Source organism: Phyllostomus discolor, chromosome 2 (assembly GCF_004126475.2).
Source record: "Phyllostomus discolor isolate MPI-MPIP mPhyDis1 chromosome 2, mPhyDis1.pri.v3, whole genome shotgun sequence".
Taxonomy (NCBI): domain Eukaryota; kingdom Metazoa; phylum Chordata; class Mammalia; order Chiroptera; family Phyllostomidae; genus Phyllostomus; species Phyllostomus discolor.
The window spans coordinates 123,187,844-123,215,678 of record NC_040904.2 but is presented as its reverse complement, the minus strand read 5'-3'; the positions used below and the strand labels follow the sequence as shown (position 1 = coordinate 123,215,678).

Sequence of the window (27,835 nt, the reverse complement as noted above, 5' to 3'; positions counted from 1 at the left end):
AGACAGAGGGATTTTAATGGGTCAAGGAAAGTTTACCTCTATGTATACAGTGATCACAAGTTCTGTTTATTCAACAGGCTAACCAAACAGGTAGAGATTCTTCAGCAGCTGCTGCTCAGACTGTAACAGGGATGGGCACCTGGCCGCACCCTTCTGCCCTGCCACCCGCTCTGGCCTGTCATTACCACTCCTTCCCTGGACCTTCTGGCCTGGCTGCTCTCACTGCTGAAAGGGCAGTGAGGCAAGGATTTGTCTTGTTATTTTTTCACCTGCAGGCCTCTGCCCTCCGCCATCCTTCAGCACAGTGTATGCAGTCAGCACTCGGTAAATTTCAACTTTAACTCTGGTCACTTTTGTTTGGTTAATATGTAATGGGTGTGGGGAGTAGAGTGGGAGAGAAAAGGGAAAAGAAGCTTTTTAAAAAGACTAGATTGGTGAATCTGTCATGGAAGGAACCTGGGTCTGGGCAGGAGCTGGGATAGAAAGCACAGACATTTCTGTCTTTGCCTCAGTCTTTGAGAATGTTTTCTTAAGCAAAAATGCAGTAATTTTATCATTTGCTGCACACCATTCCATGCTGTTCCCTACCAAACCACGTTAGGTCACATTATACTTGCCGTGTAATGCTGTGCTGTTTTCCATTGACTTTTTGGTTGTTGATATTGGCTTTTAGGGTTGGGTGTGTGGTTTCTATCAGCACAAACATGAACATATTTTACCACCGAAATTTTCCTAGGAGTCTGGTCATTTTTAGCTGGAAATTGTTATCAGGACGCATTTTCACATTCTTGTTCTTGCTTTCGTTTGGGGCTGCCACCCATAGTGTGGGCTTTCTGTGTGCAGCTGCTGTGCTGATAGGAGTAGAAAAAATGAAGTTTCTCCTATGCAGCCAGGAAGACGAGGAAACCATGGTGATGCTGTTTACCATCCACCCACATTTGCTTGTGGTGTACTGGAGCTTCCGATCCAGCTGTCTTTGCCTATTACTCGTCCCAGGCAGTGGCATCCACAGGATCAAGACCTTTTGCAGAAGATCGGGAACATTCTTCCCTTATTCTTGTTCCAGTGGCTGAGATCCAGCAGGGCTCCTGCGAATGTTTCCATCACTTCAAGTGGGGGGAACTGGCTATGGGGCAGTTTTTTTGCAGATGAGTCTCATTAAAATTTCCTTGTCAATTTTTAATTTAATTTATTTTATTATTTGTAATCCCTTCACCTTTCTTAGTCCGCCCTAACCCCCTCCCCTCATGTTAGATTTTTAAATTTGTTTTTTAAACTAAATGTGTAGTGCTTTTGAAACAAATAGTGTTGTTTTGTTTTGCTGATAGAGCCCAGATGGCAGGAGAGAGTTAGTTTTTTCCAACTTTTGTATTACCGCACATGCACTGTCACTGAGACATGGAGGGTAAAGTCAGGACAGTGCTGTGGCTGCGGAGCATGGTTAGGTTTGGATGTTGCTCTCTGTGTGACTTCAGCACATATCTAGTTACAAGGCTTCTTTGGTGAAAACAGATTTTTGCGCTGGAGTTAACCAGGCAAAGCCAATGTCTCCCTGGCCAGTTGAGTTTGAGGACCTATCTGCCTCACACATCATTAACAGCATTGTTTGTTCAGGGCCCCTCTGTAGAATCTTTGTTCATGCAAAAGTAGAAAGAGGATCACACAGCCCAGCTGGATTTCCAGGTCCTGGGTGGTGTAACCCCTTTGACTTCTCAACTGAGAAAATTGGATGTGGCCGTCACAGAAAGAGAATAAATATGGAACCCCACAATGCTATGCTTGCAGCCACCTTTATTCCACCAAATTTAACACTTAATGAAAGGCAGGCATACTTTGGGAGGCACAGAGCTGAACCATCCAGGAGTCCTACAGTTCCGTCCCTTGAGCTGGTGACAGTTCTGGACAAGACACTTTAGCCCCGTTCAGTTGGCCACTGGCTGAAAGATGCAGGCAATAATCTCCCCTTCTGTGATCCTACTGTAGGTGTTTTAAGCTTAAACTAAGTGATCTATGAAAGAGGAAATACATGTGACTAAGTAACATCTAAAAGTGTATGCCCTCACTAATAATTCAAGAAATGCAGTGTACCTGGTTGGCGTAGCTCAGTGGATTGAGCGCGGGCTGGGAACCAAAGTGTCCCAGGTTCGATTCCCAGCCAGGGTACATGCCTGGGTTGCAGGCCATAACCCCCAGCATCCGCACATTGATGTTTCTCTCTCTCTCTATCTCCCTCCCTTCCCTCTCTAAAAATAAGTAAATAAAAAATCTTAAAAAAAAAAAAAAAGAAATGCAGTGTAAAATGAGATAGCATTTTTTACTTATCATGAGAAAAGACTTTTTTAAATACTATCCAAACATCCTGATTAATTTTCGTCATGTAAAGCTAAAGCTTAGTTTAGTGTTTTATTAGGTTGGAAATTTAAAAAATAACTTATTTTAAAAGAGTAGTAAATTGCCCAATAAATTTAATGAGCCAGTTTAACTGAATTGGTTGACTAATCAATAGATGCCAGGATGTTAGAAGTGCAAAAGGCTAGGAATTTGTGTGGTTCAGCCTGTCATTCATTAGTAGAGAAATCAGAGGCCTACAGAAGTTGTGGGACTTGTCTAAGGTCACACAGTTGGACTTAAGGTCACACAGTGAAGAGCTGGAACTACATTTGTAGGCTGTGATGCACTGTTAGTTAGATCTTGCTGTAGATAAATAGCTTAATATGGGATTGAGCTTTCTCTTTTAGTGCCTCGAGGCATTTGTGTCTTACTGTCTTTCAGGCAAATGTCAGACTTCAAAGAACGGGAATTCAGACACTGTTTCTTCATGCACTTCATTCTGTCCTCATGTGACTGAGTGGCTGGACACCTTGATGTGGTGGGCAGGGTAAAAATATGGGTGTAATAATTTAAGGTTTTAATTTGAACATGTCACCTAAAATGTCATATGGTGTGCTTGAGTGTGATATTATTATGTTACAGAATTACATGCTTATCATTTTGTAATAAAAAGAGGGGTGTTATTTGGGCCGGACCCTGTGTATATATATATTTTTGTAATGAGGACAGCAATTTGCCCACAATTGAAATCCTTTGATAGTCGTAATTGGAAACCACTTCTTGAGCAACTACAGATAAAAATAAGGTGTTTACAGTCTAAAAGTTTTTTTTTAAGTATACAGATGAGCCTTACATAAAATAGAATAAGGATTGTAAGAGTTTGTACTACTTAAGTAATAAACAAATGGCCAAATGTAAATTAGCTCTAAACCAGCCCATGTAAAAACCAAAATGCATGTTCCTTATTTGCAGGCAGTTCTCCAAGTGGTGATTCTGGGATCTGGGCTCCTTCTGTCCTACTCTGTCTTTAGCCCTCGCTTTGAAAACTTCCATTCTGACCTGCATCAAGCTGAAAGACGGAGAGGGAGCATGGACAACTGCTTTTTGGAGGCTTTCATGGCCCAGGCCTGGAAGTTGCAGACATCATTTCTTCTAAGATTCCATTAGGAAGAACTCAGTCATAGAACCACGTCTTAGTGCAATAGAGGCTGGGAAATGCTGTGACTGTTGAGTGAGCTCAGCCATAAATAGCTTTGGTGGTCCAGAGTGGGAAGATATCAGATGAGGGTGAAGTAATTCTTGGACAAATACATATATACCCAGAGATGCAGAAGTTAGTAATAATAATTTCTACTATTAACTCTATATCTTTATTATATTTAATAAAGGTATTTCTGCTGACTCATCCTAGGTAGTGTATGTACTTCCAGCTGTTTGTTTTTTCAGTAGTGGTGACTCTTTCTGATCAACGGCAGGTGTTTGCAAGATGGCCAGATCCCATGAAGGTCAAACCTGTTCCAACTGCCTAATGCAGTCTTGGAGATGAGCACAGAAATAATAGCTCTCACCAAGGCCACATGCAGATATACTGCGACCAGTATCCCTTATTTCAGCTCAGTGGTGACCAGCCAAGGGGGTTGAGGGCCTCTACTGGTGATTGGTTTCCACTGCCAGCATTTGCCATTCCCATGGCTGCAGAGTACACAGACCACACACCCCCTCCTTTCTACTCAGCTGGCAGTGTTCTGGTCCTGCCCCTTATCGTGTTTCTACTGGCTTAGCTTTCCCAGCTGGGTTCCCAACCTCTAGACTCTCATTCTCTATACTCCTTCATCATTATTGCCAGCAAACTATGGCCAGTTTTCCTGAATACACATCTGATGATGCCTCTCTCCTGTTTAAATGCCTAGCATGGTTCCTGCAGATTGCAGAATGAAGCCCAGACTCCTAGGTGGGGCCTCTAGGTCTTCTATGAAGAGGTCTACTGCACCCAGAATCAATGACTTCTACTTTTCTTTGAATTTTGGCTTTGATATTCTCTCTCTCTCTCTCTCTCTCTCTCTCTCTCTCTCTCCCCCCCTCTCTCTCTGTTTTTTGTAGTTGAATTTTGGACGTGAAATTGATTGTTATATGATGTCCTTGTCATTCTCGAAATGTATCGTGTGTTTTCAGGCCTCTGCACATTTGCCCAGTAGAAAGGCCTCACCCTTCCATCTCCCTTGGTGGAAATCCTGTCTGTCTTCTTTCGGGCAGGTCCAAATACCACCCTCATTATGAAGCATACCCTCCTTTGGAATTAATTAGTCTTTCTTAGGACTAATAATTGTATTACAATTCTTTGGATAACAATTGGACAATGATTGGTACCTTCATTACAACATATCACTCTGCTAAATCTTGTAATCTCTTACCCCTATAGAATTCTAAGAATTTCTCATACTTGTCTCTGAGTAAGACCTAGTAGATGCTCAATTATATTGATTGACTTGAATTAGAGTGAAAACTCATGGACATGAGTAATAGTATGTGACTGCAGGGGAGGGTGGATGTGGAGGAGGGTATAGGGGGGACAAATGGTGATGGATGGAGACTTGACTTGGGGTGGCAAACACACAATACAGTGTACAGATGAGGTGGTGTAAAGTTGTGCACCTGAAACTCGTAGAATTTTGTTAACTATTGTCATGCCAATAAATTCAATGAAAAGGAAAAAATTTTAATTAAAAAAGGAATACTAGAGCCCTGGCTGGTGTGACTCAAAGGATTGAGCACTGGCCTGAGAAGCAAAGTGTTGCTGGTTTGATTCCCAGTTGCGGCACATGCCTGGGTTGTGGGCCAGGTCCCCAGTGGGGGGCACTCAAGAGGCAACCACACATTGATGTTTCTCTCCCTCACTTTCTGCCTCCCTTCCCTTCTCTCTAAAAATAAATAAATAAAATCTAAAAAAAATACTAGAAAAGAAAATATATTATCCTGTCATTGATTCATTTAAGAAGCTTATGCTTAAAAACAAATTTTACTCTGAGTAGCAATTACAAAATTAGTACTGATTTTTTTCTGATAATGGGAAATGACTCCCAACTTTATTACAGAGCCTGCTTTTTCCTAGTGAGGTTGTCATTGGAATACAAAATGTTTATTTTCCTGGGTCACAGGTGGGGTGTGTATTGTGGACCATGGCTTCCAGAGTTAGTTGCTCTTACCCAAATGCCCATAGTATTTTGCATGTTACGTCGCCTATAGTCCCTATTCCTATTGTAACAAGTGTAACAATAGATTCCTAATGGTGCTTTTGGTTTTGAATGAGTGATGATTTGTTTTCTTGTCTGGTTTCTAATGTGAACCAACACCATCTATAAACCGTCTGTGATGATGGAAATGTTTATAATCTGTGTTGTACAAATCAGTAGCCACTAGACACATGTAGCTATTGAGATGTGGCCACTGCTACCACGGAACTAAATATTTGATTTTAATTCACTTTAAACTTAAACAGCCACATGTGGCCAGTGGCTGCCATCCTATTGGAGAGCACAGAGACAGTGAGTTCCTAGGAGAGTGATGTCATACTAATTTATTGTGATCTCCTCCAGAGTTAGTAGCTGCTCAGTAGACCTATGGCAAGTATTTGTTAAGTGATGAACATTGAACATTTATTGAGCGGCTGCTGAACGCGAGGTGCTGGCAGGGGTCATCTGTGTGTTCCATTCATTTTCCCAGAGCCCCTTGTGGGGGCAGCGCAGGCGGCACGCCTGCCCCCATCACTGCCGCCAGCCTTTGCTGGGAAAGCCAGTGGCTATGGGAGCAATTCAGCAAGAATGCTGGGAACACTGTGAAAAGAGGCCTGGCAGAACCATAAAAGAAACAAAAGAATCTCAGTGGAGAACCAAATGCCTCTTTAACCTGCCCAGGCCTGAGTTTGGTGATCATGATTTTTCCTGAGGCAGCCCCAGAAGTTATTTAATCCCCCAAATCAGAACTTATGAGACCCACAGACCTACCTGGCCTGTGGACTGCTGGCAGTGACTGGTCCTGGTAGAGGAAATGGGAGTGCCTCAGCACTGACGAGGGAGAGATGAAAAGAGGAGCCAGCTTGGTTTTGAATGTTCTCATCTGCAAGGAAGGAAGTGAGCTTGTGCCTAAGAGAACTGGGCTTCTTTTTGCCCCTGGTTTTCATTTGAAAGCTGCTTGGCACGCCCTCCCTCTGAGGGTTTCAGGACTCTTGCACAGTCTGAGGATCAGTTTGAAACATAGGGGCAACAGCTAGAGACAGCAAATAGAGACCCACATAACTTAGAGTTAGTAGTACCCCCTCCCCAAATAAAAAACCAGGTGTCCTTTCTGCATGAGCAGTAAGTTACAGGGAGAATTAGCTTGCACTCTTCCACACTGTACCATGGGGGCCCATCTGGCCACAGCCATTCTTTGCCATTTTCCCAGGTGTACCTGACTGATGATGGCTGAAGGACAGTCTCTGGCAGTCAATGTTTAGGACATCTGTGGACCCAGAGCTGCTGCATCTGCTATTCTTTTCACGGCAATATGCACTTCCCACAGGTTTATAAAAATGAAACAACTATCCCATTTTTCCAAATGGAAATTGCCAATTTTGGAAGCACATGGTTGGCAGCTTTAATAGATTTCAGGAAAGCAAGAAAACTAGAATAAGGTGAGGCAGTAACTTTCAACCAAACCTGGTTTCTGAGATGGAGTTACAGAATTCAGAAAACAAAATAGAATTATTCTAAGTGCTTTTAGAAAACCCTCCCTGTATGTGCAAATCCAGATTTATAAATAATTCAGAGTGATTATTCAGATAGTAAAATGACCATTGTATATATAATATAATTATAAAATAGCCATGTTGAGTTTTCTCTAAACAACAAAGTGACATATTGTACTTAAAGCCTTTGGGCACCAGACAAGCAAAATAAATGCGCCAAGCAGCCAGGAGAAATGCAATAGAGAGCAGAAGGGATTTGGGAAAACTAGGGAGCTCTTCCTCCCCCACCCACCAAGGCATCCATATTCCAAAATTTTTAAGACATTGTGTTAGCCACTGAGATTTAGTGTCTCCCAGTTGGTGATCCCTGCTTTTTTAAATAGTAAGATTTCCCCAGGTCCTTTAAAAAATGCTTCGGTTTGCAAAAACAGGAATGCATTTGGTTGGTAGAACAAGATACATTTTTATTCTAATTAGCCCATGGCATAGAAAGAGGTCATCAACCTGCCCGTGATGGGGATCCAGAATTTCCTGGATTTGCTTCATTCACTCTCTCCATACCAGGGAATTCTTGGAGGTGGGTGGCATTTGCCCAAGTCATTGTCTTTCCCCACAGTACCAGACCCAGGGGAAACAGGTACTTGGAGAAAGGTGAGAGCACCCAGACAGCTTTCCCTCATTCAGCTCTCCAGCTCCCTTGAAAACACTGGCCTGTAGCCATAAGTTTCTACCTTTTTTCCTAAAGCATCTTTTGAAAGTATTTTAATTTATCGGGATTCAGGAGAGGGAAAACTCCCTCTTTTTTTAGTCTTCTGCCCAGAATAAGACTTCTGGTGGCATATTGCTTGAGACCCAGGGAGGAAACTGTGCTTTTGCAAATAAGATCAGGAGTCATCCTGGATCTGCCACTTCTGGGAACCACCAGGGACCTGGAGTCTCGGGGACTTGGGCTGCCAGCTCTGTGGGACGTGTTTAGCAGGGTGTGAGCTGGCCACTTCTTGAGGCACTAGGAAGGAACTGGAGGCTTGGGAACCACTCTTCTCTGAAACATCAAGAACTAGGTTTTAGTGTGGAGGTCTCAGGATCTACTTCTGGGCCCCTCCCACCATGCACTGTGATTGGATCTGTTTTGCTCTACTGTCCCCAAATCGTGGGAATTTTATCACTGTGAATGACAAATACATTTCTAAGAAAGGTTGATTTTGCACCTTTCTTGAGGGCCAGAATTAAAATCTCATCACTCCTTCATCCCCCACCCCCAAGGCATTATTCCTTCACCAAGCCAGAGAAACCGTGAGAGGAGACACTGGCTGTGTGGGGATAAGGGCTGCTGCAAAGTGGAAGCAGGAATACTCCCTCCAAAAGCCCATTTTTGAATTTTCATCTTCACCAGCTGTCAGAAAGTAGACACACAAAGGAGTTCTGTGCCTTCAGGCTAAGAGGATTCAGTGAGCAAAGCTGGGAAGGAAGCACTAGAGAGACCTAGAGACAGAGAGAAGCCCTTGGGAGAAATAATTAAGGCTGGCAGGGAAAGGCTGCATTAATTGAGCAGAGAAGAAAGGTGAGCATCTGGGGATTCTTTTAAGAGGTTATGGTATTTTCTGGTACATCATTGCATTAATCTTTGGTCACTACTTAAAAATATAGTTTTAAGGGAGAAAAGTATCTGAAAATAGGTAAGAGAAACAGCCAGCTACAGGACAAAATAGTAATAATTGACACCCCCCCTCCCCCCAAAAAAAGAGAGAGAGAGAGAGGGACAGAAGGTGGTTGCCAGATCCTCATTTCCTGGCGTGAGAGAGAAGAAACAAAGCGAGGAGCTGCGAGGTCCTGGCAGCTGCTGCTTCATGTATAGTTAATCTGGGCCTCGAGCTCCCTGTAAGTTCCTGTGTGGTTTGCAGTGAACCCTCGCGCTTCCCACTGGCCCCAGCTGCTCCCAAGTAGTTACCCCATGTGGTTCTCTCTGTACCTAAATTTTCCAACATGTGTTTAAGATAGGGGTTTCTTTTTGGGTGTGAGAGACCTAGGTCTGGGTGGACATTGAGATTTTGTAGGCCTTTTGTAGGCCAGCCCCTACAAAAGGTCATGTTGCCCATAAGACTGAAGATGTACTTTCTGCTAAAGAAATATATAAAGATCCCCTCAAACCACTAGGTGTAAATGAGACTTTTTCTCATTTTAAATGCTTTTTCTTACGTAATGTAACACGTACAAAAGACTCATCGAACGCATATGCACAACTTAGTAAATTGTTTCAATGGGAAGCCCCACATACCCCTTACCCAGGTTAGGAAATCCAGCCTGGCTGGCACTCCAGAAATCCCTTGGCGCCCCGCCCTCTCACAACCCCGCTCCCTCTGTGAGGAAACCATCCTACAGTAAACATTTTCTTGCTCTTCTTTATGGCTCAACCACCTACTTATGGATCCCTAGACAATATGGTTTTGCTGTAAATGAAATCTTGGTTTATATATTCTTTTGTGACTTGCTTTTTCTCAACATTATGCTGGTAAGATCCATACGCGTTGTTGCACGTCACCGTGGCGCCTCGTTTTCATTACTGCCGACTACGCCATGTGTGACCGCATCTCAGTGAGTTGATGGGTCCGCGGAGGACGGAGTGTTTCCAGTGTGAGGCTGTGAACAGCATGCTGTTCTGTGTGCCCCGGTGTAGACAGCCGGTTCTCTAGGAGAGCGGAATGGCTGCATCATCAGGAAGACTTTCTAAAAAATATATAACAGCTTTATTGAGATACAATTCACATAATGCACAATTCGGCTGTTTAATGGTTTTTAATGTAGCCCCAGAGTTGTGTAACCATCACCACAGTCATCAGTAGCACTTTTGAATTAATTAGTATTTTATTCATCACAAGGGTCTACAGACATGTAGAGCCCCAGAGTAGAAGTGGGTGGACATATTTATTCATTCTGGAGATGGTGCTTGATTTGTATAAGTTCTGTGGTTCTATGGCCCCCAGAAGTCCTTAGCCCCCAGGTGGGGAACCACTGGCTTAAGACACTGATATGTAGACATTTTCCATGAACATACATATACATTCTTGAAAGATTTAGTGCTTTAATTCACTACATATTCTATAGATGGCTTTATGAAAGTGTTTCTCAAATTTTTGTAGGCATCAGAATCATTTAGAAGACTTGGTAAAACAGATCGCTAAGCACCACCTCAGAGTTTCAGACTGAGTAGGTCTGGGTGGACATTGAGAATTTGTGTATCTAATCACTTTCTAAGTGATACTGATACTGTTAGGCTGGGGACCATACTTTGAGAAACCTAGTAGCTGGCTGTTACCTTGGAAACTAGAGAAGACTATGTAAGGAATTCATTCCATCATTCAGTAGATAAGAATGGGACAAAAGATGCAATTTGTTGGAGGGAAAATAGGGCAATTAGCGGGCTCTTGTAGCTCAGAGCATGGCAGTAGGAATGAGGACTAGGGAACACATTTCTTAAATATTATGGCAGTAGGAATGAGGACTAGGGAACACATTTTTAAAATATTATGGAAACCCAGTCAAGAGGCCTTGACAATTGATTTGACATGGAGGGCAAAAGAAAGGAAGGGGTCAGAAATGACACCAAGATTTTAGTCTTGGATCAGGAAGAGACTAGAGCACAGAGAATAAGCAGGACTGTGAGGAAAGAGTGTCATCAGTCAGCATCTTAACTTCTGTATTTCTTGGCTGCCCAGAAAGTTTTACTCAACCATCATTTCATGGTCCAAAGATGACTGATCCTCTGAGCTCCCTTCCTGCAGTGATGCCCCCAGAAACTGGAAGCGTGTGATCACAGGAGTTTTTCTGGACAATTGATAGTGAGTGCTCAGTGGGAATTCAATATCAGATTCCAGAGGGGGCACATAAAATTAATAACAAGAATGATTTTGAGAACTTTGGAAATTATCAAAGTCCTCCTTTGTGAAGTGCAATACCTCTCCTACCCTTCCAAAAACACCTTGAAATTTTCTCTTTTTGACCAAACCACATCTTTATGTGAAACCCTTCCTGCTCTTTTCCTCCTATTTAAAGCTTACACATCCTTCAAGGCCCCATTCCAATCCCACATCCTGACTGTAATCACTCCCTTGGACTTCTCAGGCACTTCATGGGTCCTGCGTTTCAGAGCAGGTTCTCCATTCCCCCCAGCTACACCAAACCACCTCAAGGAGCAACGTATTTGACATTTTCTTGTTATTGTATGATAAGCAGGCTTAGAAGTTGAATGGTACCATGTCTTTGAAGAAAAAGTAGAGGCAGAGCTTGGACCTGGAATCTCTAAAATCTCAATTAGCAGCTGAGAGTAAATTCCCAAATAAGGGGATACATCAGTAGGAGCAGCATTTTTGCTGGTCATTGGGCAGGGCCATGTGGAAGCTGAGAGGACTCCTTTGTCTCCATGGGAGGCTGACTTCAGTGGCCTGTCCCTTATATCCTGGAAAGCCAAAGAGGGCTATTGTCTTTTTTTAATCAACAAATATGTATTAAGCATCTACTAGGTACCCTTGGATACTATCCCAACTACTGGGAGAAAATAGTGAACAAGATCATTTGTGGAGCTTATGAGGGAAGAAACAGAAACACAAACATGCCAAATTATGCCACATTATATTAATGTTGTGACAAAAACATGCAAGAAGCTAGGAAGAGAATGATGGTGGCGGGGGGGATCTGCTTTGTTTTGGACGGTCAAGGGTGTGCCCTCAGAGACAGAGGAGCCCGTCTGCATAGAAAGAAGGGAAGCCATTCCCGGAAGTCAGCAGGGCACACCGCTATGAGAGTTGGGAAGGAAGTAGATACGGGCAGTTTGGGGGTTTGGGAGCACAAAGCAAAAACCAAAACAGGATGGAAAGGTTGGCAGGGTCCGATTTTGAAAGGCCTTGTATAATGTGGTAATGGGGTTTGACTTCATCCTTTAGGAGGCAGGGAACCTTTGAAAAACATAAACACCAGCTCGCTAAGACTGTTGTAATTTCTCCAGCTTTAAGCAGTCTGTCATCACTTTGGTTGGCAGAAGTCTGGCTTTTTTCTACCAAAAAGGCTCTGTGTGTGCAGAGGTGTGTGTTTATACTAATAACTTTACAATCAGCCTGCTTTTTAAAAATAAATATTACTTTTTGTGCTACTTCCTATAAATCAGAATGTTGTTATCTGATTTACTGTATTACTATTCACAGTCTTAGCAACAAGGCGATGGTAAAAAGAAGAAAAGCAAAGCAGAGAGCGTGGTATGTTCCAGTGACAAGGAGGAGCTACCAAATATGTGATGTGTTTACCTGTGTAGGGGAAGAGTGGAGAGACCTGGATTCCAAGCCAGGGTCTACCATTCAGTTGCGGTCTGAACAAGCTACTTAACCTCGTTACACCTTAGTTTTCCCATATTCAAAGTGAGGATAATAATGGCATGTACCACATAGAATTTTGGTGAAGAGTAAATGAGAAAAGTGGATGTAAAACGCTTGGTTCAATGTATGTAGTAGGTGCTCAATAAATGTTCACTAATATCAGGTATTGTCACTGGTTATCAACGCAGAGCCATTTATTACCACTAGGCTCCTGGGAGCATAGATGGAAAGTAGAACAAATAAGTTTGTGTTTTTAGGAAACTTTTGATCACTGGAGAAGTAAGAAATACACACAGTTCCAAGACAGCATGTCTGGGCTAGGGTGGTGCTGAGTAGATACCGCTATTCATAAGTGCTAAGGAAGTCCCAAGTAAGTGGAAAGATTTCATGGTGTTAGGTTAATCAGGATGGTTTTGTGGAGGAAGTTAACCATGAGCACGGACTCAAAAGTAGTTTAAGGCATGGGTTGCTTGGATGTGGGGTACGGGGAAGCTGCCCTGGGAAGAGATCAGAACAAGGTTTTGTGGGGAAAGCAGGGGTTGGGATTGTTCTGTAAGCAGGAAAAGATTGGAAAAGAGAACCCATATTTGGCAATTCAGGAAAACAACAAGAGGGAAAATGAGGCTAGGTTGGGAAGTTTAGAATGCCTACACTGGGAACAACTATACATTTTCAAATGGGAATATTATGCACAATTTGTATTTTAGGAAAATGTGTTGGAGCTATCTGGTTAGAGCACAAAGAACTGTCCTGGTGCTGAGAGAGATGGAAGGAGGTGAGCACTTACTTGGAAATAGGGAAGGAAATGAATGAACCTGGTGTACACTTGAGAAGCTCTTAGTCAAGATCCACAAAGGGTCTTTCTGTGCTCTTTATGGTGGTGGAAATGAAGTGACCAAGGAAAGAGCTCTGTCATTCCTGCTCCTCCTTGACCTGCCCCCCGGCCCCCGAAATCACTTAACAGCAGGCCAATACTTGATGGCAGGGCAGCCAGGAGTTCACAAAGGGGAGTGTTCCCTTTCCAAAGATGCTAGGATCATCTGCCTTGCTGTGCTGGAGATGCTAACAAAATTGCAAATGCATATTTAAGTTACACATTCAGTAGCTCTTCACTGGGTCACCCAGTAAGAATTAGCCAGTGGTAACCCGGAAAAGGCTGACACTGGGGATCTTGGTTATTTCTTGGTGGGTTTCCAGGTGTGAGGGTGTGAGGGTGCCTGTCTGGGCAGGAGACAGGTGTGGGATGGGACACCATTTTCTGTGTGAGTCAGAAGCTGCTTAACTCCTGAACACCCAGTAATGGTTTTTGTTGAGCAGAGCAGCCAATTACCTCTTCAAGCTCTTGTTCTGTGGGTCGAGGCTTTCATTCTGGGCGAGGTCTGAATATGTGTGGAAAGCACAGAGCTATCTCCTTATGGACAGATTTGCTGGGGGTCTCAGCTCCACCTGTCCAAGTCTCTCTTTTTGGTTTCCTATCTCTGGGCTGGTCAGCTGTAGCACCCTAAGGAAATGAAAATTGGTAACTGAGTACAACCAGAAAAAGAAAGAGAACCTGGAGTTCCTGTTTTCAAATATGCACCCCTTTGGTTGTGATGGTGAAGCAAGGTGGTGCGGTCTCAATAAGGACCTTGGACATGCCACAGAGGGCTTGGGAGGTGCAGCAGGGTTATTATACCTTCCACCAACATAGAGGTTTGGAGAGAGGTAGGGTGAGCAGATAGTTTAGAGTGTGCCTTTCCCCAAGGACCCTAAGTGTTGTAACTTTTCACCTCTTATTCTTTCCTTTTTAATTTTTTATTGAATTTCTTGGGGTAACATTGGTTAATAAAGTTATATAGGTGTCAGGTGTACAGTTCTATAACACATCATCTGAATATTGTGTTTGTAGGCTCACCACCCAAAGTCAGGTTCTTTTCATCAGCATTTGTCCCCCTTATACCCTCTTTTATCTCCCCCATCTCCCCTTTTCTCTGTAATCACCATACTGTTGTCTGTGTCTGTGAGTTTGTTTGTTTTTTGCTTAATCCCTTCACCTTTTTCACCCAGCCCCCCAATTGCCCCTCCCCTCTGACAGCTGTCAGTCTGTTCTCTGCATCTATGAGTCTATTACTGTTTTGTTTGCTAGTTCATTTTGATCATTAGATTCCACATATGAGTGAAATCATATGGTACTTGTCTTTCTCTGACTGGCTTAGCAGTCCTTATTCTTGATTCTTGTCCCTGCTTGATTTTTTCTCATAGTGTTCTCATAATATTATGTACAGTTGACCCTGAACAATATGGGTTTGAACTTCACGGGTTCACCTATACACAGATTTTTTTTCAATAAATACTATAAATGCACTTTCTCTTCCTTATGGTTTAAAAATTTTTTAAGATTTTATTTATTTATTTAGAGAGAGGGGAAGGGAGAGAGAAAGAGAGGGAGGGAAACACTGATGTGAGAGAGGAACATCGATTGGTCGACTCTTGCATGCTCCCCAACCAGGGACCAGGCCCACGACCCAGGCACGTGCCCTGACCAGGAGTTGAACCAGTGACTTCTCGCTTTGCAGTATAGACACCCAACCAACTGAGCCACATCGGCCAGGGCTCCTTATGATTTTAATATCATTTTCTTTTCTTTATTTTATTATAAGAATACAGTAAATAATACATGTGATATACAAAGTTTGTGTTATGTTCTTGTTAACACTTCTGGTTAACAGTAGGCTATTAGTAGTCAAGTTTTACAAAAATTTTGAACTGGGGCGGAGGTCAGTGTCCCTATATCCTGCCTTGTTCAAGGGTCAATTGTATATTGATCTGCTCATTGCCGCATTCCTGGCACTTAGAACAGTAACTGGGATGTACGAGGCCCCTAATGCATATTGGATTTAGAGAATTTATTGAACGAGTGGATGACTGAATACAGAAGCAGAGCAGATGTGTCTGTCTGACCAGCCCCTTCTGGCCCTCCGGAGGGTCCTGATGGAGGATGCTGCATCTCTGCCTCCCTGAAACCTCCCAGTCACTACCAAAAAAGAGAGACCCTGGATTTGCTCAACCTTGACTGTGTTTGGTGTGTCTGGAATGACAGCTGTCACAGGAAAAGGAAACCATTTAGTTTTGGGGGAGAATCTCTAGTCATTGCTAAAGCAGCAGAAAGAAATCACTCCCTGCCTTTCAGATAATTATTAGATCATTCTTCCTCCACAAGGAACAGTCTGCCCTGGTAGAGACCCGCTGTAAAACTCACCAGTGACACACAAACACGGCTTCAGATGAGTCCTACTCATTGAGACCAAACCATCAGTACCCACACGGTTTCCTTCCTCCCAGTCCGGCTGAGGCAGGAAGTTTCCATTCTGCCCACACTAGTGAAACCAGTCATCGACATCACCTTTCTCCTCCCAGCCCCGCATGAGGAAACCAAAGAATGTAAACGAGGGAGGGCGGTGGTTCTGTGACCACTCAGAGGGCTGGCTCACATCTGGAAGGCAGAGAATGAAGCCACCACACGTGCTACCATCTTTCTTTTTTCTTTTTTAAGTTTTAAAAATATCTTTTTTAATGAACTGAGAGTTGGACAGAGAGCACAGCATGGTGGGAACGGCTGCAGGGATTGCTCCTGTCTCAGTGTGTAAAGCGGTGGGGCGGGACTAGCAACGCTTGGGAATTGGGCCTGAGCTAGCCTGTCAGCTTTGCACTGGAGTGTCAAACCCAGTGACCGTTAGCCGGCACTCACCTCTGTCCTTGGCTCAGAAACAGTGGCCCCCAGTGTGGCCTCCGTTGCACCTAGGACTTGCAGAGCCAGAGATTTCACAGGGCCTGATGAAAGGGTGTGACAGAAGTGAGACTCTGGTGTTGGGGGGGAATCCGTGGGGATAAGAAGTGTCGCCAGCTACCTGGCATGGAAATGTGTGAGGATGTGTGTTGGTGGGAGTAAGGGGTTTGCAGGCAGCATGTTGGTAGGGATGGCCGTGCGGGTGGGAGGGAGGAGGGCCACCAAGAGTAGAGGCAGCTCTGACTCTGAGTCCGCAAGAAGGACTGGTAGGTGGAGCTGAGGATGTTTGGACAACGGAACTCTTTGAAGCTTTTCCTCTCTCTTCCCTGCTTCGGACCTGGCCCCCTCCCCTCCATAAAGCCATTAGCTTCTGGTGCCAGCCCTATCTCTGCTCCATCTCTCTCTGTTCCAGTCGGTGCATTCACAGACCTCCTGCCCTGAGGGACGGGGAGGATTTATGGGGGGTAGAGGTTAGAGGGGGAGGAGGCATCCTTTAGAGGAGGGGAGGTCTGTTAGGGAGGTAGAGTGTGGAGAGCTGTTAGTCTGCTGGGCTAGAGACCAGATCATTTCCGAGCTGGCTCTGCATGACAAAGGGGAAGGAGCAAGTTTCTTCTTTGATCTCCCTCTGCCGACCCCACACACCTGCCTGCTGATGTTCTGGCCCCAGCTAAGACTTCTCGAAGAAAAACCAAAAGGGGGTGGGGACAGGCTGTGGCCCAGCTTCCCTGGATCCTGCGTAGGCCACCTTCTCTTGGTGACCTCAAGACAAAAAATACCTGCCAGGCTGATGACCCAAAGCACTTGCCGCCCCCTCCCTGAGAGCCTGGCACCCCAGAACTGTGCGGTGAGATAGGGGCGGGGGCGTTGTGAGTGTGTGTGAGCGTGTACTTACGTGTGTAAGCTTGGAGGTTGTAAGAGGCCGTGGGGAGAAGACTCCTGGTGCTGAGGGGCCACACCCTTGATGGAAGCTGAGGAAGAGACGAGGTGAGGGTGAGCAGGAGGGGCGTGCTTTTACAGACTTGCTCCAGGATCCAGCAGCAGAGTTTTCTGTTTCCAAGGGCTCCAGGAAAGGTGTTTGCTGGGGAGGTAGGCGTAGGCTGTAGTTAGAAACAGCTGGAGGCAAAGATGCAGGAGGCTCTCCTGCTACAGGAGAAGGAAGGGGTTGTTGGTTCTGGAAGATGCGTCCTCAGAACAGACGTTTGAGGCAAGGGTTGCAGATGAGTTGGGAGGTGCCCCCAGTGCCAGGGAGGCGATGAGGGCCACTTAGGAAGGCACTCCCCAGCCTCCAGAGCTTTAGGGGCCCTGGTTCACTGTAGGCTTTTCCATTTCTCAGAGAAGTTGCTTTGAGAAAGAGAAAAGTCCTTGCGTTCTCCCTATTTTTCCTGGTAAACAAAGGTTGGGATTTAGAAAACTTGTTTAGAGTGAAGGTACAGATTGAGAGGGAAGACTCATGTTTGGCTGTGGATCAAGCCAACTCACCAATTGTTGTTTTAGCCCCACAAGAGAGCCTGGTGGTCAGAGAGATCCACCTGTGGCTGGAGTGAGAGGTAAAGGGGATGGTGAAGGGATGGTTCTCCCCTCTGGAAGGGCGGGTGCGCATTGCAAAAGCCAAAGCTCTTCCTAAATGCTGCATAGAGCATGCTCTGTTCTTGGCATGATGCATTTTCATTTCTCTCTTCTCGTTTCTCGGCTCATTGTTTCCTTTGGAATCAGGTCCCGAGTAGGGTCTTCACAGTTTGGGCTAAGAGACATGGAGGCAGTCTTTGGTGAAAGGATGCACAGGAGGAGATGGAGGTTGGAAAGAGGCTGAATTCCTTTGAGCGAGCAGAAAGTGACGTTATCAGTCCAAGAGCTCACTCCCCTGTCTCCCCGTCCTCCCCTGTCTGTTGTGTTTCCACATTGATTCTCCCTCCATTTCTGTTTTCTCAGGGAGCCCAGTTTTGGAAGCCGGCAGTCCCTGGGGTCTTCCCAGGGCACTGGGGAGGGCTGAGGCCGACCATGCCGGGACTGCTGCTGCTCGCTGCTGCGCTGCTCTCCAGCTGGGCTCAGCTTCCAGCCGAAGCCAGCTCCTGGTGGTGAGTGAGAGGGGCTGAAGTCCTACTCTACAACCTACGCCTCCTTTGGTAATTGAAATGCGGATAAGGTCACCACCGTGGGTCCTGATCATCCCTTTATTCATAGGAATCCTAAGGGCCTCTTTTATCCCAGGAAAAGCGAGACGGTCCTTTTCCTCTCTCAGGGCCCCAGAGGTAAAGGTTCCACAGAATAAAGGGTTAGTTCATTCTTCTTTTTCTCTGATTCTGTCTGCATTCCCTTTTTCCTGGCTTTTCCTCCATCTCCACAAGTGGTTAGAAATACCTTTTGTTGCTATTGGATAAGAATATTGAGGTTTTTTGTTTTGTTTTGTTTTGTTTTTGTTTTTGCTGGTGGGGGCAAAGAGAGTCGAGTTCCTATTTTTTAAGTCTGAAGACCAGATGAGGGATTTGCAGGACCATGTGTGGCTTTCTTTTTGTGTTTTTAAGACTATTGTCATTGCCAGTCAACATGGAAATGGCAGGCACTCACCACCTGGCCTGTGCCCTGATCACGTTTTCACTCAGGTGGCAGATGTACAGCCTTCTCATCTAACTTAACTCTTTATTGTATCTGGTGGATGATGAGCAGAAAGGAGAGACCGTGAACTGATACAGAGTGGATTAGGGGACGTGTGGGTCAGATATGGAGTGGAAGCATTTAGAATATACTGTGGTGTATGTAAACTGGATTCGATTTTAAAGGCATAAGGGGGAGTTCTATTTAAGGGAATTTATTGCTTTCCATCACATATTCTGCACTTGGGCCAAAGTGAACGAGTCACTCCTGCTTCTTGCTTAAGCCGTGTGCTCTCCTGTTGAGGTTTAGCTCTTCTTGCCCTCTGCCTCAGGCGAATAGCCTGCCCTCTCTGACGCGTGCTCCCCCTGCCCCACACTGTTTGAGACTCAGCTTCTCCCCAGCTGTAAGAGCTCTTCCCCTCTCTGATCACTCTGGGTCCAGAAGTTCAAGTCTGTCTCAGGCATCTGGCATCTCACATGTCATCTGTGTCTGTGCCTCTGTTTCCCCAATTTTCTTTTCCAAGCCATTAGTGCAGGGCCTTATTCACAGAAAGCACCCAATAAATGTGTTGAATGACTGACTTGCTGCCGCACACAGGCATGTGTTCACTCCTTTCCCCTTTCTGAATCGCCGCTGTAGGTCGTTAGCTATGAACCCGGTGCAGAGACCTGAGATGTTCATCATCGGTGCCCAGCCTCTGTGCAGCCAGCTTCCTGGGCTCTCCCCTGGCCAGAGAAAGCTGTGCCAGTTGTACCAGGAGCACATGGTCTACATAGGGGAGGGAGCCAAGATGGGCATCAAGGAGTGCCAGTACCAGTTCCGGCAGAGGCGGTGGAACTGCAGCACGGTGGACGACACGTCTGTCTTTGGGAGGGTCATGCAGATAGGTAAGCGGCCACCAGACATGGCTTGGCTGAAGGAGCTGTGCTCACCTGGCCTGGGCACAAACATGCTTTCTCTGGATGGGGGCAGAGAGAGCACACCCAGTGTCTAAGTGGGTTCTCTCAAGGCGGGGAATTGGCCTGCAAGGAGAGAAGGGAGGTGCACAGGCAGCAGAGCCTCAGCTGATGTGTTAGCCGCATAGCTCAGAGCTTAGCTAGCCCTCTGCTTCCAGCTTCACCCTGACTGGGGCAGCCTGAGTGACTCACTCTGGGAGGGGCTCAGACCGTCCGGGTTGAGTTAGAGTGAATAGGAAACCTGCCCACCACCAGTGCCCTTCGTGTCACACAGCACAAGGTCCTCCTCAGAGGGCCTTGCCTGAATGTCTGTAGGCTTTTTGCCTCTTCCACTTGGACCCTGAGAGAGACAGAAACTCTGAGTCAAATTGGTGATAGTTGTCATTAACCCATCCAGACCCAGTCCTGGCCTTTTCATTTGAAAGCGGGTGTGTGTGAAAGTGGGGGCAGGGGACAGACTGAGGAAGAAAGAGGGCCACCTCTTCCCAGACTGCTGTTCTCTCCCCTCTCCCACTCCTGGTCTAGGATTCTTTGGCTGCCTATTATTGCTTAGATGGAGGTGTGATCTGGGGTCTAATTGTTTTAGGTCCTTTTGAAATGTAATTCTCCTCTTTCTGGCAAGAAATTGAGAAATCCGGCCCTATTCTCCTGGGTCTTATCCCCAGGGCCATAAAAGGAAGGTGTCAGAGCACTGAAGTCCCTGTCACACATTCCTTCTGAACAGCTTCCCCTCAAAAGACATTCTGGAGTTACCCACAGCTGGGATTTTCCCCAAGAATGATTTTAGCAGCAGGGGAGTTAGGAATTGAGATTCTGTGCTTCTTTATTACGGATACTTGGAAGGCTCCTCCCTCTCCTGACCTCTTTCCCCTGCCTCCCCTGCCTCCCCTGCCCCATATTGAGAAGTATCAGGGCAAAGCACACTTTGAATCTCATTCTTTCTTCCTTCAGGGTCAATCAAGATCCATGGAAGGAATGCTCATGTGTTCCCATGACAGTTTTACCAGGCAACTTTCCCAAACGAATGGACTTAAGGGTTAAATGGGATTTTGGTGATAACTTTTCTTCTCAAAGATACTTAGTATCTATCCCTTCTTCCTGGTAAAAGTCTAGATCAGCAGCACCTTCTGCCCCACGTTTCCAGTGAGGACATAAGGATGGCCCAGGTGTAGAGAGAAGCACGCCCTGATCACTTTAAGGGAGTAACCTAATATATGCCCGAGGTTGGCCAGGTCCTTTCCATGTGTTGGTTTATTTGAGTGAAGGCCAACAAATGAGGCTCTACTTTAGAAAGAAAAGTGTTGTCAGGAACAGAAGTTCTGCTGGGTGCAGGTTTGCATGGTAGAAGGACTTCTGAAAGCAGACCCTGTTCTGTACCCTGTTCTGTCACAAATGGGCCCTCCTTTTTGCTTTACTTTCACCGTTCTTTTTTGTAGCTTCCCTGCAGACTTATGCTGCCTGGGAAGCTGTCCTCCATTCCTCCCCCTGGGCCCAGATTGCTCCTGGTGAGTCTTCTTACTAAGGTCTTCTGTGTGACTTCCAAAAGATTCCTTCCTCCTTGGAAGCAGCTGCAAAAGTCCGCCACCTAAGGGCAGCAGTACAGCTCAGAGGGAGCCACTGATGCTTCACCCAGCCTCCACCCTGGGGGGCATGGAGGCACCTTCCTGGCAGTTGGAACAGAGAGGGCATGATACCATCCTGCTGTTTCCTGTTGTTCTACTACTACTCTCTACTAGTAGAGAGTAAGGTCTCTCTACTAGTTCCAGTAGCTACTGGTTTAATAGCCTTTTTCCTTGAGGTGGTTTGAGTTTCCACTTTGAATTGTTTCATGTATAGAGACCCTTCCCCCCACTTCACATTGCTGATCATTCTGAAGCCCCAAGTTATCTCTTGCTGGCTGAGAGTAGCACTAGCCGCCCGTACTTACCCAAATGCCTCCCATGAAGGCAGAGCCACCTACACTCAGGGCCTAATGAAGTGTCCGGCCTACAGAAGCAGAGTGACTGCAGGAGACAGCTAATTCATCAAGGACAGTTTGGGATCCCAAACCAAGCTGATAGGCAAGGGCCATCACAGCACATAATGTCCATGATATGCTCAGCTGCAGGGACGCTATTTTAAAAGGCAGTTCTGAGAGGGATGATTCATTTCTGGAAAACATGTTTGCTAAAGAATGGAAGAAGAAATCAGACATATGTAGCTTGGAAAAGAGAACACATAAAAGGCATATTAGTTGCTTTCAAACACTGAAAGGCCATCCTATGGAAAAGGGATTCGATCATGTATTCCCAGCAGGCAGAAGTTATAGGGAGGCCTATTTCAGCTTAATGTGAGAATGTTCTGGTGATTAGAGTCACTAAAAAAAGATGGAATGGGTTGCCTTGAGAAGCCAACCCACTTCTCCGAGGAATGTTGTGAAAGGAATGCTCCCAGCGGAAGGAATGTGGCTCTGGGCTGCAGCTTCAGAGGCTCCGTCAGGACGCCAGGTCAGGGGCTGAGGCCCCATTTTAGGAAGACTTCTCAGGCAAGACTCGCTCCTGCCTAAGAGCCTCTTAACCACTGGACCATCCTGGGAGCTCACACTCACCGTCTGCCCCGCCTAGACCAGATAGACACCCTGGTCTCTGGCAGCAATTCAGCGCTGACTCAGATGTTAAACCTGATGGCTGGATTATGAGTGCGATTTTCAGTGCCATCTGGGTTTTTCTTGGGCTGCTCCAGTCTACAACTGACCAGAAGGTGACCCCTGGTTAATTGAAAAAAACTGATTTGCTCATTGTGGGTTGGTTGCAAACTTCACTGTGTCGTGACTAGGTAATCAAAAAGCAGCGTAAGATGTGAGACCTATTAATGACTGCAGACTCCTTCTCTCTCCACCTGCCAAGACAGACTTGTGGGGTGTCTGCTTCTCATCACGGAGAGCAGAAACTCTGCCTGGTTCAATAGCGGAAAGCAGCATTAAATCTCAATTTCCTGCAAAGAACCACTCCCTTCCATACCTGAGGCCATAGGAGTATTACTTATTATCTCTTATAACACATTTATTGAAATATAATTCATGTACCATACAATTCACTACTATAGTATACAGTTCAGTGTATACTCACAAGATTGTGCAACCAGCACTGCTATCTAATCTCAACCCCCCTGAAGAAACTGCATACCCATTAGTGGTCGTTCTCTGTTCCTCCCCCCTCCTCCACAAGCCCTAGGTAACCACTGATCTGTCTTTATGCATTTTCATATTATGAATACTTCATGTAAATGGGATCATTCAATATGTGGCCTTTTATATCAGGTTCATTATAGATACAAAATGCCAAGTTGAATCACTTAGCATAATAATTTCGATGTTCGTCCATGTTGTAGCATGTCCCTGTACTTTATTACTTTTTACAGCCAAATAACATCCCATTGCATGGATAACGCCATCTTTTGTTTACCTAGTCACCCGCTGATGTGGGTTGTTTCTACTTGTTGGCTATGATGAATAATGCTACAATGAGCATTCATGTGTAACTTTTTGTGTGGACAAATGTTTTCATTTATCTCGGATATATTTTTAGGAGTGGATTTGCAGGGTCATATGGCAATTCTGTGCCTAACCTTTTGAGGAGCTAGCTGCCAGACTGTTCCCAATGCAGCTGCACCATTGAACATTCCCACCAGCAGTACCTGAGGATTCTGGTTTTTCTATACCCTCCTCAACTTGTTATTAGTTTTCTTTTTGATGATAGGCATCCTCATGCATCCTTCACATCCTCATGTGAAGTGGTGTCTCATTGTGATTTTGATTTGCATTTCCCTGGTGGCTGAGTACTATTTTTTATAAACATTTTTATTCAAGCAGAGCGTATACCATGTGAGTTTCTAAGTGGTTCATTACAGCAATAGAGGAACACAGCTCAGCTTTTCTACTAGAAATGATTTAGATATTTGAGGAAACCCTGCTAAGTGTCCTGAATGTGGTTCCCAATGCTGTGCGGTAAGGAGGCAGTGTGGACTCTGTGAAAGGCAGGGAGACAGCTTGGTTGATTCTGACTGTTGTAATTGTAGTCCACTTCCTACTCCTGGTCTCTGCCACTATCTAGCTAGATAATGGCAGCAATAAAAAGACAGATGTGTGGTTCATAGAGTGGTGGAAAATTGGCATCTGTGAGGGGAAGATTTTTGAGAGGATAGAGTCCTGTTATTGGTCCCGCATTTCTATTCAGTTTCATTTTGTTGGTCCCATGTGTTTCCTAAATTCCTCATTGTCCACTCTCCCCTGCCTTTAGGTCTGCCTCCTAGAAATCTACTGGTCACGTAAACCTCTCTGTAATGGATGTTAGTGTAAGCCAGGGCTGGAGGGAGTCCCTGTTCATAGGGCAAAGGAGGCAAATTTCAGCTCATTATCAAGAGAAGTTTCAAACCATTGGAGCCATGGGAAGTGAAAGGTGCTCCTCCTGACATTTGCTCCCCTCCTGGGAGTGTTATGGCTGAGGCTACAGCAGCACACGGGTCTGGAGGAAGTGGAGGGAAAGAAAGCCTCCACTTGAGAGCAGACCTTCACCACCAATCTTGCCTTGTCTTGCAGGGAGTCGTGAGACGGCCTTCACCTATGCCGTGAGTGCCGCCGGGGTGGTGAATGCCATCAGCCGGGCATGCCGAGAGGGTGAGCTCTCCACGTGTGGCTGCAGCAGGACAGCCCGGCCCAAGGACCTGCCCCGTGACTGGCTGTGGGGCGGCTGTGGGGACAATGTGGAGTACGGCTACCGGTTTGCTAAGGAATTTGTGGATGCTCGGGAGCGGGAGAAGAACTTTGCCAAGGGATCGGAGGAGCAGGGCCGGGTGCTCATGAACCTGCAGAACAATGAGGCGGGTCGAAGGGTGAGCTGGACCCCCTACCCCATCCCACCCCTGAGGAAGAACTGGGCTGCCCCTGGGCTGGGCTCTGAGCCATGACCTGGCCATGGAAGAGGTGGGCCTGCGTCAGGAGAATTTTACCTACAACTGCTGACCTAGATGCCCGTATTATTGAACTAATTCCTTTCAAAAGGGATTTCCCAGTGGGCACATGCACTTGTCATTTTTTTAACCTTTTTAATTTTTCTACAGGACATCTGTCCCTATACAGCTTAGGTGCAGGCTTTTGATCAGAACTTTAGACACAAGGAGTGGATTTCGTGTCTTGTCTACCCCTCCTTTGTAATTTGAATGGATACAATGATAGGAAGTTTAAGCTGTTAGAAATAGTTGAGGGTTTATGATTTCTCAAAGTTTCAGGTAAAAGCAGAGCTGACTGAAGAGCTGCTGTTTTACAATCCAGAAACCCATTCCAAACGTTCATTTAGGTCTAATGGCAAACACACTTGTGTGCCAGGGGTTTTAAACGTAAGTGGACGTGTGAAGGACAAACCATTCTTTGGAGTCTCCAGTGAGCAGTCTCACTGATCACTTGTAAGATATGATGATCTCTGAGCTTCATTTTCAGTAGGAACTAAACTGGAGCTTTTGAGGTGAGCTTGCTTTATTGTACGTGCCGAGCATACCTGGGCACCCGCGTTAGGTTTCCTTTATGGTGTTCTGGGGAGCACATTCCTGCTCTGCTGCTCCTTGTTCGTGAAGAGCCCACCTCTGGGCACATGCTGTGGACTCCTCTTTCCTTTGCTGCCCTGTGAGGCCTCTGCCTGAGGACAGTGGGGACTTGCTCAGTCAGGCCGGGGCCGGGGGAGTGTGGACTTGCATCCAGGTCTCCCTGTAGGGAGGTCTGAGTGCTGAGTGGCGGGACACTCTCCTGGCAAAGGGCCAGGGGACCACAGGCCTCTCGCAGACAGCTTTCTTAGAGAGTCATTTACATTCAGGCCTGGGACAGGTCAGCTGCCTCGAAGGTCCAGGCCAGGTACTTCAGTGAGAGCAGAGGGGAACTAACTAAAAAATGAGAGTGGAGGTTTCTTGAGAGAAATAAATCCAGAAATTTAATGTTGGTTCTTTGGTGATTTGGTAACAGAATATGAATATATTTTTAAAAATGTGTTTATATATCAATTTAAAAATAAGTCATGTTTCATAGGAGTACAAGGCAAATAAATGGGATTGGAAATGTGTTTTACATGAATTGGGATCTTGTGATGTTGGCTTGGTACGACGTGGTGCACTTGTGTAAATGTAGTGTGACCAAAAGTGTGACGTGAAGTAGAAATTAGAATTGGTCATTTGCCCATTGTCTTCTGTACTTATCACATATCCTGAGGCTAGGTTTTTTTAGCCACATATGGGTGTGTGGCAGGTGGGGTCAATCCGTGGTGGTGTGAGAGGTACTGGTTGATGCTTCGAGCTGTGGTTGTTATGGTACAAACTGGGGCAGAGAGACTAGAACTCTCTTCGGTGGCTGTCCACTCTGAGGGCATCTTTGGGGCTGCCTCGGTCTCCAGGACTTCCTTCGGTTTAGCAGTCCCTTAGGCAGTCTTTGAGTGTTTAACCACGACTGGAGGGTGATGAAAACACTAAGATCTTCACATTATCTTCTGAATGCCAAAGTTGTACCCATTTTTCAAGATTCCAGTGTAATACCATCCTTCAAATCTTTCCCATCTCCCGTAGGTAGTAGTCTCTGCATCGGAACTGCAGTAGAACGTTTGTACTTTTCCTGAGGTGTAACACACTCTACCTCAGCTCATGGGCTGCAGGTTTCTGAGGACAGGGGTCACCGTGTATGCTTTTTCACAACAGTTCTCCCTGTGTTTTACATGGATGGGTGCGTGTGAATATGCAGATGAAAATTCCCATATTGTTTCCTATCCAGAAGTCAAATTCATGGAGGGCTGTTTCCTGTCTTTGCTCTGAGCTGTCTGTGGGGCATTGTGACAGATGTGGAGGTGACTAGGCATTCATCCTAATCTGAGCCCCGTTTCAGTCACAGTCTTGACCCCACTTCTGCTGGCTCCTCATTTTATTGTCCTTAATTGTTTGTTTGTTTGTACTGGGCCTTATCTTGGCAGCCCCTTCCCTTCCATCTGCCACATCTGGCATCTGCTGTCCCTTACTCTCCTTCCCCTGTCTGTCTCCCTGTCTTTGGCCCCCCTTCCTCCAGTTCCACGCCTCTTCTATTGCCCTTTATCTTTCTCCCTTTGCCTCTGTCTGCTCCCTGTTGGGAATTCTTTTTTTTTTCTTTTTAATTGAATTTTTTGGAGTGACATTGGATAATAAGATTATGTAGGTTTCAGTTTTACAGCTTTGTAACACATCGTCTGTATATTGTATTGTGTGTTCACTGCCCCAGTCGAGTCCCCTTCATCACCATTTATCCCCTCTTTACTCTCTTCTACCTCTTCCCACCCCTCTTTCCCTCTGGTAACACCACACTGTTGTCTGTGTCTGTGAGCGTGCTTGCACGCATGCTCTCTCTCTCTTTCTTTCATTTTTTGCTTAATCACTTCCCCGTTTTCACCCAGCCCCACAACCCTCCTCCCCTCTGACAGCTGTTGGTCATGACCCTATTTCTATTTGTTTGTCCATTTATTTTGTTCATTAGATTCAACATATGAGTGAGATCATATAGTACTTGTCTTTCTCTGACTGGCTTATTTCACTTAGCATAATGTTCTCGAGGTCCATCCATGCTGTTGCAAAGGGTAAGACTGCCTACTTTTTTATATTCCATTTTGTATATGTACCACAGTTTTTGGATCCACTCATCTACTGATGGACAGTTGGGCTGCTTCCACTTCTTGGCAATTATAAATAATGCTGCAATGAACACAGGAATGCATATATTTTTTGAAATTAGTGTTTTGTGTTTCTCCAGTGTATTCCCAGAAGTGGAATTGCTGGGTCATAAGGCAGTTCAATTTTTAATTTTTTGAAGTAACTCAGTACCATTTTCTACAGTGGCTGCACCAATCTGCATTCCCACCAACAGTGCACAAGGGTTTTCTTTTCTGTATATCCTGGCCACTATTTGTTTGTTGATAGCCATTCTGATTCATGTGAAGTGGTATCTCATTGTGTTTTAAGTTGTATTTCTCTGATGGCTAGTGATGCTGATAATCTGTTCATATATCTATTGGCCATCTGTATGTTCTCTTTGGAGAAGTATTTATTCAGTTGCCCATTTGCCCATTTT

The 27,835-nt window shown here is 45.4% G+C and overlaps 1 protein-coding gene across 2 annotated transcripts in view; it reads left to right on the top strand.

The window, feature by feature from the left end:
* Positions 1-27,835, top strand: part of WNT5B (Wnt family member 5B) — a 126,053-nt gene that overhangs the window by 86,843 nt on the left and 11,375 nt on the right. Inside the window, exons 1-4 of one of the 2 annotated variants that reach the window (XM_028532116.2) lie at positions 15,829-15,918; positions 18,113-18,258; positions 19,415-19,662; positions 24,308-24,600. In XM_028532116.2, the coding sequence (XP_028387917.2) occupies positions 15,904-15,918; positions 18,113-18,258; positions 19,415-19,662; positions 24,308-24,600 (702 nt within the window). In that variant the 5' untranslated portion in view covers positions 15,829-15,903. Of the gene's footprint in view, positions 1-15,828; positions 15,919-18,112; positions 18,259-19,414; positions 19,663-24,307; positions 24,601-27,835 lie in introns of those variants that run through there. The other variant, XM_036018476.1, reaches the window with a different exon arrangement.